At 41.9% G+C, this 12,604-nt stretch overlaps 2 protein-coding genes across 10 annotated transcripts in view; one reads left to right on the top strand and one right to left on the bottom strand.

The window, feature by feature from the left end:
• Window positions 1-8,890, top strand: part of LOC101483632 (membrane-associated phosphatidylinositol transfer protein 2) — a 44,610-nt gene extending 35,720 nt beyond the window's left edge. For 6 of the 9 annotated variants that reach the window (XM_004544657.6, XM_004544660.5, XM_004544661.5 and 3 more), the window contains 10 exons: window positions 682-846; window positions 1,720-2,007; window positions 2,556-2,704; window positions 2,784-2,900; window positions 3,380-3,496; window positions 4,027-4,175; window positions 4,349-4,498; window positions 4,600-4,780; window positions 4,934-5,062; window positions 5,196-8,890. In XM_004544657.6, coding sequence (XP_004544714.2) covers window positions 682-846; window positions 1,720-2,007; window positions 2,556-2,704; window positions 2,784-2,900; window positions 3,380-3,496; window positions 4,027-4,175; window positions 4,349-4,498; window positions 4,600-4,780; window positions 4,934-5,062; window positions 5,196-5,579 — 1,829 coding nt within the window. In that variant the 3' untranslated portion in view covers window positions 5,580-8,890. The remainder of the gene's footprint in view (window positions 1-681; window positions 847-1,719; window positions 2,008-2,555; window positions 2,705-2,783; window positions 2,901-3,379; window positions 3,497-4,026; window positions 4,176-4,348; window positions 4,499-4,599; window positions 4,781-4,933; window positions 5,063-5,195) is intronic. The other 3 variants (XM_023155419.3, XM_004544662.5, XM_004544664.5) reach the window with 2 other exon arrangements.
• arl6ip4 (ADP-ribosylation factor-like 6 interacting protein 4) lies at window positions 8,165-11,719 on the bottom strand. The gene is made up of 5 exons (XM_012917277.4): window positions 11,491-11,719; window positions 11,092-11,415; window positions 9,820-9,937; window positions 9,651-9,720; window positions 8,165-9,570 (listed from the first exon to the last, which is right to left on the bottom strand). The coding sequence occupies exons 1-5, from the start codon at window positions 11,651-11,653 to the stop codon at window positions 9,514-9,516; spliced, it is 732 nt and encodes a 243-aa protein (XP_012772731.1). The 5' UTR covers window positions 11,654-11,719; the 3' UTR covers window positions 8,165-9,513.
• Window positions 11,720-12,604: the final 885 nt, after the last annotated feature.

Below are 12,604 nucleotides of genomic sequence, written 5' to 3'. Positions count from 1 at the left end.
TCAAGTCATGGAAATACTCGAGACAAATCTGCTAAGCATCTCTTGTGGTGCTGTGTTTTGCTTTGTGCCAAGACATTTTCATGACAGAGTTTGGAAGATGCAAGCGTCTGTGTTTGTGTGCTGCGGTTTTAAGGCCGGTTTCATTGTATTTGCATCATCTCTGTAATATTAGCTGATTTGTGGTGACATAGGGTTTTTTGTTTCCTTTTTTTTTTTTTTTTTTTTTTTTTAATACTGTTTTTTTGAATTTCCAAAAAAAGGTTTTGATGTGCTGCTTGTGACGTGTTTGTGCAGTGGACTTGGAGCTCTGTGTGTACATGCTAAACAGACTGAAGCCTGTGCTGCTTCTTGTGATACTAGTCAGAGGTCTTGTGATTTTACTAAATCTCTGACGTTATTTTATTTTCAAGACATTAGAATAGGCTCTGAATTTAAAAATCACCTCCATAACACACACTAATATTACTGTAGAAGACGTGGATATTTGTGATTTTACATTCACTGTGTGTTTAATGTCTTCATTTACCAGTCACGTGTTGATCGGTGAAGAAATGTGACCGGGGCCTCGCCGCCTGCTGTCACATTTCTCACCTGCATTCCCCCTCCTCCCCCAACCGTCACCGTGAGTTCCCCCTTACCTGTGTCTCTGTCTAATGGGATCTCCTTGTTTGGGCTCAATAGCGGATGTTGTTCAGTCTCATGGTGGTGTCTTCATGGACAGTTCGTACCCCTCATCCCCCGTAACGGGCCCCCTCTCCCGGGGCCAGCGGAGGGCCAGTGAGGTCAGCATTGCCAGCCAGGTCTCAGGAATGGCAGACAGTTACACTGCCACCAACATAGCCAACAGTAAGTGCTCTCAATACCAAACAGTCTCTCTTTCTCTCTTCCTTCCACTCACACAAACACTCTTCTAGTAATTCTCCCGCTTTCTCTCACATTCAGCCCAACTTTTATCTGCTTTTCTGTCCTAGTTTCTCTTTCCAACACCCCGACATCATTTACTCTCACTCTGACTCTACACACACCCTGCTGTCCTGCAGAAACAGTCTAGTCAGCCACGTTGAGTGTCCCGCTCCTTTTTGCTCTTTTCTGCTTTGCCAGATTTGGGATTGAAGTGAGACTCATGTAAGGTGATTTATCCATCTCCTGTTAAAACTAAGACAAGATCAGAGTCCCGGAGAAGAAACCAGCTTAGAGCCACTTTCCACTGTCTGTCTTTCTCTTACTCACTGTCTAAATGTAAATGCAATGAACGAGTGCTGCATTTAATTAATGTGGCGATGCATGTAGACACCTGTTTCCCTCAGCCATTCCTGCATTGTCGACTCCCTATTGCAGTGTTTGCTGAGATAACCGGTACTGTTTCCTCTTTGTTTGAATGTCCTTTGAATTCCTCCTCCCCCTCACCCGTTCACTTCTGTTACCAGAACATTTATTTGTGCCTCATGTTACTGCGCCTGAACACTGCTGTTCAGCCACCCACAGTATAACCCTGGAAATGTGCTTAAACTGATTACGACATGTTTCTCTTCTGCAACAGCATCACTCTGCCCCATTTACCTGAGCGGTTCCTAATATATCTTTAGGGCTTACATAGTCGCAGCTCTTTTTAAAACTCTCCAAGCTGTCCTAAACTGTCACAAGTGAATTTGTATTCATCACATCATATATGGTTTCTTTATCTTTTTGTTATTTTTGCTGTTGTTTTTCCCCCCATAGCTGAATCAAACCAGGTTAACCAATCCAAAAAATACAGTCTTTTGTCCCTACTCGCCCTATCATCACAAAACAAATTCTTCCTGAAAACTCCTCCCACGTCCCGTAAGGAAACAAAGGCTTGCCAGGCCGCAGGATCTTCTGATGCATACGTAGCGGCAGAGCTGGACGATGAGGCAGACTCTAGTGAACCTCTAAGTCCCACCGGCCAGTACGAGAACTACCGGGCAGGGCTGGACTTTGCTATATCTGATCTGGTCTCACTGGACTCCCAGGCTGAAGTGGACCAAGGTATTTTTATAAGGAAGGGAGCTACTGAAATCAGTGTGAGGCTACGGCTCTCTTCCATGTGCTGCTCTGTTTTGTGCCACAGTCAAAAGACTCAGCGCTGCTCTTCCAAAAAGCCTCTTTGCCTCCCTTTCACTTCATTTTTCTAAAATGTAATTCACAGCGATTCAGGTGCATTCACTGTCACTGATGAGGGGTAATCCATAAATCTAGATGCTGCCGGGGCTTTTAAAATCATTCATCTTTTTCACACGCAGACTAACACAAATAACCACCTTCAGCTGCTCATGTAATCAGCTCTAACTATCGGTTCCTGTTCTCAGCCTTTGGATTTGCTGATAATAACCATTATAAACTCCTTCCTTTCCCTCCTGTAGCTGAAGAACTGCTGGGATTGGTGATGAGTGTGGCTGAAATTTGAATTCAACTTCTTTCTTTTTTTGCTATAACATCAGGGGTGTTGCACCTTTCTGTGGCATCACATACCTCACGCTGGCTCTTTGAGTTTCATCTTACGTCTCTGTACCCTATTCACTCCATTCCCATTGCAGTTGCAGCACGCTGGTGGGGCACAAAGCGGCTGGACTTTGCCCTGTACTGCCCCGATGCCCTAACAGCTTTCCCCACAGTGGCTTTACCGCACCTGTTCCACGCATCATACTGGGAGTCTACTGATGTTGTGTCTTTTCTCCTGAGGCAGGTGAGTAAACAGCAATAATGAAAGTGTTAGGACTTATTCAAAAATTCTCAGTATGAATCACTGAATTGTCCCCTTTCAGGTCATGAGGCACGAAAACTCAAGCATTCTGGAGCTCGATGGAAAAGAAGTGTCTGAATTCACCCCCTCTAAACCTCGAGAAAAGTGGCTCCGCAAGAGGACTCACGTGAAGATCAGGGTGAGCATCTTATCTGGAAACAAAGTCTGTTTCAGAGAGCTTTAAAGTTTAGTCGGGGACACTACGATACCTGCCATCTAGTTACAAATCAAAAAATAGCCCTTTTGTTTTTCTTTTTTTAAATTCATTTCAATTTAAAATTTTAATAAAGCACCAAATCACAATAACTGTTGCTTCAAGGCAAAGACCCTACAATAATACAGAGAAAACGTCCAACAATCAGATGACCCCCCCCCTATGAGCAAGCACTGGGTGACAGTGGGGAGGAAGATCTCCCTTTTAAAAGGAAGTAACTGCCGTTAGGGTTGAGGGGAAGGAGACGTGACAACACTCTGGACGACAGCCAAAGATTATTAATGACCAATTCCAACCAATATGCAAAAAAAAAAAAAAGTTGTTGGTATTTGTAGACTGTTTATGTTTAAATAAAGATAAAGCAACACATCAGCATTTTCCCTTTGTTTCTTCTGCATTGACAGAACGTGACCGCCAACCACAGAGTGAATGATGCCGTCTTCACTGAAGATGGCCAGCAGGTCTTGACAGGCCGCTTCATGTACGGCCCTCTGGACATGGTGACTTTGGCCGGGGAGAAGGTGAACATGCTTCTGTCTTTAGTAGCTCACCTGCTGTTAGAGATACCTGGGAAATCTGGGTTTGAGCTTTTTTTTTATTTTTTATTTTTTTTAAGTTCACTTCTAAGTGGATTTTAAGTCTCATACATTTGAGACATGTGTCTTATGTTTGACAAACAATCCAAAGTTCAGGTATATATAATGATTGCTGTGAAATTTTAGCTTCATAAATTTCAAGATATATTATTGAAAATTGGTCCGTTGACCCAGGACATCTTGAAATCTGAGCCACTGCTTGAGCACAAGTATGTCGCATTCACTGGCCTTACTAGAGTATTCACCAGTTGGCTAGTAGAGCCCTACATTTGAGCACTCACTAATAATGTGAAACATTTAGAAAACTTTTTAATGTGAAATATTTAATCATAAAAATGAAGACAATGTTGTTTTCATTCAACTTTACCTCTGGGTTGAGGAAATATGAAAAAAACTCAAATATCTGTCGATCAGCTGCATTGAAACGCTTTTGTTTCCTTTTCATTCCTGCGCAGGTCGACCTCCACATCATGACCCAGCCACCATCGGGAGAATGGGTGTACTTCAACACCGAGGTGACCAACAGCAGCGGGCGCGTGTCTTTTGTCATCCCAGAGGACAAGCGTCTGGGAATCGGCGTGTACCCGGTTAAAATGGTGGTCAGGTGAGATTAGCCTGGTACCAAACTGTTATTGTATTTTATATATTCAAGCTTTTTGTCCGTTTATCTTCACAGAGCCTGGTTTCCATTTGACTTTTAGCTCACTTTATTGCAGCTCATTTTTTCTTTAATCTTTTGGTTTCCATTTCCTTACTCTTTTTCTTTTTATTCACCAGGGGTGACCACACGTTCGCTGACAGCTACCTGACAGTTGTTCCACGTAGCACGGAGTTCGTAGTGTTCAGCATCGATGGTTCATTTGCTGCCAGCGTTTCGATCATGGGCAGTGATCCCAAAGTGCGAGCTGGAGCTGTAGATGTTGTCAGGTAGCTGGCTGCTCTACCTCTCCTGTTTTCTTGGCTTCACATATTTTCTCCCTGATTGAACTTTAAGATCTGGTGTGTCCTGCTGCTTCTCCTTATTTCAGGCACTGGCAGGATTTAGGCTATCTGATCATCTACGTGACCGGACGGCCAGACATGCAGAAGCAACGGGTAGTGGCCTGGTTGTCTCAGCACAACTTCCCTCATGGCATTGTCTCCTTTTGCGATGGCCTGGTCCACGACCCGCTCAGGCACAAGGCCAACTTCCTCAAGTCTTTGACAGAGGTCAGAGTGGGGATGGGAGAGGGGACAGTGAGTGTTTTAAATAAAGAACCGAAGCGACAAATGCTGACAACCCGTTATTATTTTAAAAATGTACCCATTTGTTTAGAAGAAGCCAGGATTGAACATTTCTCGTCTTAATTTCTCCGATTTCAGGCACACATGAAGATTTTTGCTGGCTATGGATCAACCAAAGACATCTCAGTCTACACCTCCATTGGCCTCCCTTCTTCTCAAATATACATTGTTGGCAGACCTTCTAAGAAGATGCAGCACCAGTGCCAGGTATCACTTTCTGCAAACGATCCTGTTAATAGTCTCTTCTCACATTAAAAAAAAAAAAACTAAAGTAAAAGCTCAAGTCACCGCAAAATGTGTTGCTTTTTAGTTGACAGTTGTTTCTCTGATCCTTCAACAGTTCATCACAGAGGGATACGCAGCTCATCTGTCCCAGCTGGAGTACAACCATCGCTCTCGGCCAGCCAAGACCACCAGTGCACGCATGGTGCTACGCAAAGGCAGCTTTGGCTTGGGAGCAAACAGTGACTTCTTGAGGAAGAGGAACCATCTGTTACGCACCATCTCCTCTCAGCCAGCCCCCAGCTCTCCGACGGGCAGCATCCACAACAGGCCGGAGCGCACGCAGAGCCAATCAGACAGCGAGCGGCTGGAGCGGGAGCGGCTGGAGCGCGCTCACAGCCACGGCCAGGGAGGGGCCCAGCGCAGCATGAGCATCACGGCCAGCTGCTGGGGCCGCAGCAGCAGCACCAAGCTGGAGCCAGGAGTTTTCAGCTCAAAATGAGACTGGAGACACGATGCAGGGTTCGGGAGAGTGACTTACAAATGCAGTGCTGAGGAAGAGACGCAAAGTGACGTGAATATAAACGCAAACAGTGGAAAGCAGTTGGCTTCTTGCACCAGATAGGTAAAATACCATAAGGAAAAAAAATCAGGTGCTATAAATCACTCTTTATAAAAACTAACACCAGTCACATTCAGCACAGATATTTATGGGCAGAGCATGAGGCAACATTCATGATAACACAGACCAACATTTCAAGAAGTGTTGCCCCAAGGCGGGAAAGTGCACACAACCAAATAAAGCTAATATTGTAGGGATCCAGGCTGTTTGTACTGTTTAGTAAATATTTATTAGTCTTGAATACAAGGTCAGTTTTGCTCCTTCAGCACATGGAGACAGTTACTTACACACACACACACACACACACACACACACACACACACACACACACACACACACACACACACAAGCACGCCCCATGCAAACAACACAGAGTTGTTACAGTAGCAGCTGTAACCAACTAACGTGACCAATGCAAGCACAACAACGACTACAGAGACGAACTTTGTTTATAGCAGTTTTAAAGCTGCGTCCTTTTTAACGCGATGATCAGGTACGTTCCAGTCAGAGAGCGGAGCTGAGAATCAGGTGAAGCTGATTCGTCAATTTAGTGTACACACGGAAACAATCGAGAAGCCAAAATTAATTTTTGTTAGATTTCTTTTTTTTAAGGAACACCGAACAGATTTAACCCTCTCAAGGCAGGCGTTGCAGATTTGCAACAGTTAAAAGCTAACAACCTGATTACCCCACATACATATTTTATGAGGGTTTTTTACTCAGAAGTACCACTGCAGGTGTTCTTTTGTGCATTAGCAACAAAATCTTAATTTGAGCCTGAGAGGGTTAACATCTTTACACTCCCGTTCTGCTTGTTTTCTGGTCGCCCCTTAGACACGAAGAATCATGTAACGCAACACGAAGCAAAGCGCGTAATTACCCTTTAACTGTGGCTGCAGCTGAAACTGTTCTTGGGTTTTATTGCATCTCACACTTCACTTTATGCCATCGCTGCCGTACCCTCCTGAATGAGTAGCGTGCAGCTCTGCTATAGGGAAAAGCAGTACTGTAAGGGAAAGTGCCAAAGTGAAGCAGTGCTGAAGGATAAGCCGTCTGTGGATGCAGAGAAAAGGAGGGCTCTCCTGTGTAAAAACAGAAACATAATAAATGGGTTAGTTTGTGTAAGTATGTAGTTGAATGCCTTAACAAGGCTTGTACATAATTGTTACATTACAGTGCAGATCTGGTATCTGGTCCACTGAAGATCAGTTTCAAGTGTCTTCTTTACTCTGGGGGTAAACACCGTCTCATTCAGGATATACTTTATTGATTGATGATACTTGTTGTTATTTAAGACTATAGAAATTTTAAAATGTATGGATTTTTTTCGTGAACAAAATGTGTTTTAAGATTACTTTATCTATGATGTGTTGTTTTTTTTCCCCCTCTTTCCTTCAAACTTCAGTTGCAGCAACCAAACCTCAGAGGTCTTTGCCTGGCACAGTGTTGTATTTCTGTTATTTTATCTCTCAGATCACCAGAGTTGTATCAACAGAACTTGTGTCAAAATATTTTTTGTTTTTGTTATTAACTTTTTTTGGGGGGGTTCAGGATATGGCTTGTCTCTCTCTTGTTTATCCCCAAGCTGTAAAATGAGGTGTTGAATGTTCTCATAAATAATCCTCCTTAGGTTAAGGTCTCTTTCTCTGTGTTGCTGCGCCTTTAGGAAAAGAAATGTGCAAATTGTAAATCCTGTACAATACGCTGTTGAAAGTAGGAACACAGAGCTAAGATTTTGCTTTAATACCGTTGGCCATTTATTTTCTAAAGCTGGTTTAAAAACAAAGTTGTGATTTATTCATTTAAATAACATTTATTTGTACCTCTAGTAATCATGTACAGACAGAGCTGACAGCAGTGGACCAATATGGGCTCAGACACGAGGGGGAAACGTGCAATATTCCCGAGTAGCACCACCAGATCTTACAGACTGTTGAGGAAACACGTCACAGTGCATTGACAATCAGGTGAACAGGCACATGGTCTACAGACGTCAAATTGCAGAGGGTAACTCACCTTAAAACGGCACTGCCCTAATTTTGGCTGTCGGGTTTTCTCCTGCAGAGAGACACGCTGTTTTGTTGTGATGTTTCCATTTTAATATATGGGCATCTAGACAGACACACTTAATATTTATAAAACAGTCAGCCTGGTAACAAAACAAATGGTTTACATAAGTGCAATGAACAGCACGTTTACAGATGATGTAACCTTCAGTTTGCGTTGGCCCTCTTCAGAGGTGTCATTTTAAAATTAGCGGTCCTTTTAGAGGCTTCACTTTGTGATGCAGTTGAATTGTATTGTGCTGAGATGTGTTTCTAAACATTTCATCCACTTCACATTTTCAATAGACGACGTAAGACATCCTAGATCAAAGGCACCTGTAACCTCTTTAATCAGCAATGATTTTATTTTATATTTTTGTCAGCTGGTTGAGGAGAGTGTGACTCATGCTGTACTTCTGTCCCTCTGCATTTTGACCTTGACAAGAATCGGCTTAAAGCCATAACTCTTTAAAAAACAAAACAAAAAAGAAAAGGAACAGGAAAAAAGCTGCTTGTTGAAGAATAGCTCTTTGTACATTTATTGTAACTTGAAAACAAAAAAAGGACAGTCAGTCCTGGAAAACATGCAGTCATCTAACATTTTCAGCTACTGAACCATGCTCCCTGATCTGAAACGCCTGGATATTAAAAATCCAGAGAAGCGATCCGTGCAGTTTTTGCCACCTCTGGGCAGACGATCGCTTTGATTCTGCTACCAACACACACATTACCAGAGGCCTTACATTTCCCGTTTTACTGCCTTACATTGACCATTGTGCGGCGAGAACGTACACCGATCACGCCCCGAACAGACTTCACGTTGAAGGACGTTGTTCGTGTTACTTTGTGGGAAAAGATGGAGGCCATATTTTCTAAACAGGACTTTGGTTTGTTTGACTTTTTTAAAGGAAATTTATGAAGAAGAAGAGAGTGGGACATAATTCACCAACATTAGGCAATCCCATCGCTGTCTCCAGCTCCGCCTCCAACAGTTATCGTTCAAAGGCTGTATATCTGCACCACAATATCATGCTTGGAAAATATTTTACCTGTACAGGGTGTGTATCTTGTAGGTTTTGGATAACTACATTTTACCCATTCCCTTGTGTTTTTATGTACAGTGTATAAAGAACATATAAAGAACAACTAAGGCATTTGGGCTTTTTTTTTCTTCCCCACTGAGTTGAAACGAGGATGTTGTTTTTTTTTTTGTTGTTGTTTTTTATGAGAGCAGGAACTGAAGTCAGACTTTACTTTCACAAAGAAATGGAGATTTATTTAGAGAAATTAAAAAAAAAAAAAAAAAAAAATTGAGATACAAATGTAAGACAACCATGAGGTGGTGTGAGAAGGTGATATCAGACAGCTGAACTGGACGCTTATCTGGGATTAATCATTACTTAAAGCAAAGATTTTGCACAATAATTAAATTAAATGAAACTTTTCTATGAAGCTCAGTGTTACAGAAAATCAGTAGCAATGTCTTTTGTTGAAATCAAAAATCTACTATAACAGAATCCCAGTAAGATCCTTGTTGTCAGCAGTTTTATGTAGGCACTACTTTCTATCTACTCGATTACATCTGACAGCCATTACAAGCAGCTCACTATGACTTCTACCGTGTGTACCTCAGGAGAGCATCACAGTATTATTTTGCTATCACTATTATTTGATATGAAGTGCATTTCAGTACACTGACGAGTTGCTTTCTGCAGAGCTGTTTAGTGAAGGTGCTCTCAGGCTGATGAAGCTGAAGGAGACATCATCTTCTACCTGTTGATGCCCAGTTTTCTCTGGAAGGCATCCCCGTCTCCCTTCGTAGCTTGCTGTGAGATGAATAAAGTCTAGCTGTTAACAGTTATAACGGCACATTACTGCAATTACAGCTGAAAGGTTTCTGTCATACCTTGTTGATGTCTTTTTGTTTCTCCCGGCTGACTATCTCCTCTATGATCTCCCCCTCTCCTCTCACCAGTCTGTAAGACAGCAGAGGGGAAAAAGATCACCAGTTTAACCAGGGTGGGTGAATTCTTCCTCCAAACTCCCACTCTTGTGGCACGCTTTCCCCTGCTTACCTTGTCCTCCCTGTTTCAGGGTCCACCACCCTGCGGATCACGCTCTGCCTGGCTTCGTACTCCTCTTTGGTGAGGGGCCTCTTAGTGGAGAGACGGGCCTTCTGCTCATCTGTCATGACTGGAGAGGCAAAAATTCACCAGATTCATTTTTGGAAAAAAGAGAGGAGGGAAATAACCAGATAACGATATCAGAATGAATATCAGAATTGATGGTACTACATATACTTTGAGTTAATAAAGGTAAAGGCGCTTTCCTCCAGGAACTTGAGCTTCCTCACACAGTCCTAAAACACGCATGGTGATTCTAACATATGTGTGAGGTAGATAAAGTGCTTAAAGTTTACAAAGTAAATGCTGAATGAATGTATGGTTGAAAAGTGACTTTTAGTCTAAAATTTAGGCTGGCAACAAATGCAAGTGACAAGTAGACTGATTGGGATTTGATTTACCAAGACCATCAGAATGAACTAGATGTGAAAAAAAAACAAAAACATTTTTAGTTAACTAAAAAGGAAATACACATTCGGCCACAGCTCTTAATTTAAACCCAGGTGCTTTCAGTGCCAGAAACGCCTACCTATGCAGTCTCTTTACAAGCATTTGTGAAAGAAGGGTCATTCTAAAGAGCCTGAGTGTGGTGCTGTAACAGAATGCCGCTGTACCAACAAGTCAGTTTGTGAAATCAACTTGTGATGGTCAAATTATTAAAAAAAAAAAAAATCAATCTTTCTACAAATCAAAGATCTTCAAAAACGGGATCTCAATGTCGTCTGTTAACATCACCACTATAAACAAGAAGGGTTCAGAGCCAATGTAATCTCGCTCCACCTTGAACCCATCTGCAACTCCTACCGCTGGTGTCCTCATTCATGCTCCCCATCAAATGCTTTATTTAGATCTATAAAGAAAGAGTGCAGCTCCTTCTGACCTCCTTTAAACGTCTCCATTGACACTCTCAAAGCAAACATCACATCTGTAGTGCTCTTTCTCTGAATGAGGTCATGGTGCTGCTCATCACCTCTCTTCTAAACCCAGCTTCAACAACTCATTCCCGCAGCTTTGTGGCCTGCCAGCATTATCCTGCTCTGCAGTGCACTACTTCTTAGACTAGGAAGTAATGTGTCCTAATAAGTCCTTATGTTTCACAAGCTGCGAAACAAATCCCACTCTTGATTTATCAAATATAAAAAACACCGTTATTTTGTTGTGTCAGACTTTGCGTGACCAGCTGATCCACTGAAGTGAAGTGTGGGGTTGTGTGTGATGTCCTACCAGGCCCGAGCTCCACGGCCCCCTCCTCAGTTTGCCACACCTCCAGGTAGGATGGAGGTTTCTCTGCTGGGCTCTGCTTTATCTCTGCCTTCTTCTTCATCTTCTTCTCCTTTTTCTTCAACTTCTTCTTCTCCTTCTTGATCTGCTTCTTCAGTTTCGCCTTCTTCTTCTTCAGCTGCTGCTTTTTCTTTTTCTTCTTCTTGGCTTCGCTCTTCTTCTTCTCATCGCTTGACGAGGATGACGACGATGAGGAGGAAGGGGTGGATGAGGAAGATGAGGAAGAAGAAGACGAGTGCCTTCTGCGCTTCTTTTGTGTTTTCTCATCTGGGGGAGAAACAGAGAATATAACCCAATGATGAGGTTGATTTTCCTGTGAATGCTAGCATTTCATTTTCCAACCTTTGCTCCTGTGCAACGTCTTCTTTCTGCTCCGACTCCTGCTGTTGGAGGAGGAAGACGAAGATGATGGAGAGGAGGAAGAGGAGGACGAGGATCGTCTCCGTTTCTTCTTCTCGTGTTTTTTCTCTCTGCTAGCTCTGTCGGATGGTCTGCTGCGGTCCATGGCTCACAGAACAACTGTTTACAGACCGTACTGAACGACAAACACGGAAGTGTGCACGTCAAATTCCTTCCGTCGCCTTCTCGGATTGAGGAACCTAGTTCCCACTTCATTATTATTATTATTATTATTATTATTATTATTAATGCTAAATGTACCTGTATATTGTTTACATGATCGAAATAAATTAACAATTATTATAGTTGCAGTGTTTTATTATGAAACACTTTGCAAGGTAATAGACTCACTGTCATCTACACATCTCAAACTAATACACCAAAGTGTCGTCATCTTTAAACACATCTTTATTAAATACATTCCGTTATTATTATCTTATTTAATTTGAGATATTTATTAATTAAATAATTCCAGTCTGTTTTGGTTCATTTCCAAATACCAGACTGCTACAGCCCACTTAACAACCAAAAAAAAAAATCCCCTGGGGCTCACCCAAATTATAAATCTTCACTCTAATGAAAGTACAGGACGAAGTATTTCCTTGAAAATTTTATTCAAATAAACAAACTCCCTGCAACTGGGACACAAACTTCAACACAAGAGCAGAAAATTAAAAGTAATGAGTACTATCAAACTATCCACTTCTTTTTACTAGTTTTTTTTTTATTTATTCATTTTTTTTTATTCACTTTATATAAATGAATGTACATAAATGTAACTGACCACAAAGAATTAATGCAGTTCTGAAGGTAAAAAGAGGGGCCAACCCATTGCTAGGAAAGTATACCTAATAATGTCCACTGAGTGTATGCTGTCAATTTTAATTAAGACTGAGGTCATTGTCCTTTGTTTTAAGCTACATTTTGAAACAAAGTAAAAACACATATTTAATTTTAGTGAATACGCAAATCCCCCAGATCTCCCTTCTGATTTCAGTCAGTCTTAATTAGTTTTTGTATATTCAGTAAATCTGAGACAGAGCGCCAAACTCAGTGA

Source organism: Maylandia zebra, linkage group LG12, assembly GCF_041146795.1.
Source record: "Maylandia zebra isolate NMK-2024a linkage group LG12, Mzebra_GT3a, whole genome shotgun sequence".
Classification (NCBI taxonomy): domain Eukaryota; kingdom Metazoa; phylum Chordata; class Actinopteri; order Cichliformes; family Cichlidae; genus Maylandia; species Maylandia zebra.
The sequence above is the reverse complement of the archived record's forward strand: the minus strand, read 5'-3'. Positions and strand labels throughout refer to the sequence as shown.

What these genes read in the sequence shown, in the direction of transcription:
- arl6ip4 (XM_012917277.4), bottom strand. Translation starts at nt 11,653, where the DNA reads ATGGACCGCAGCAGACCATCCGACAGAGCTAGCAGAGAGAAAAAACAC. An exon ending in CCTGAAACAGGGAGGACAAG is followed by an intron (nt 9,721 to 9,819) that starts GTAAGCAGGGGA and finishes GCTGTCTTACAG; the next exon opens with ACTGGTGAGAGGAGAGGGGG. An exon ending in AACAAAAAGACATCAACAAG is followed by an intron (nt 9,571 to 9,650) that starts GTATGACAGAAA and finishes TTCATCTCACAG; the next exon opens with CAAGCTACGAAGGGAGACGG.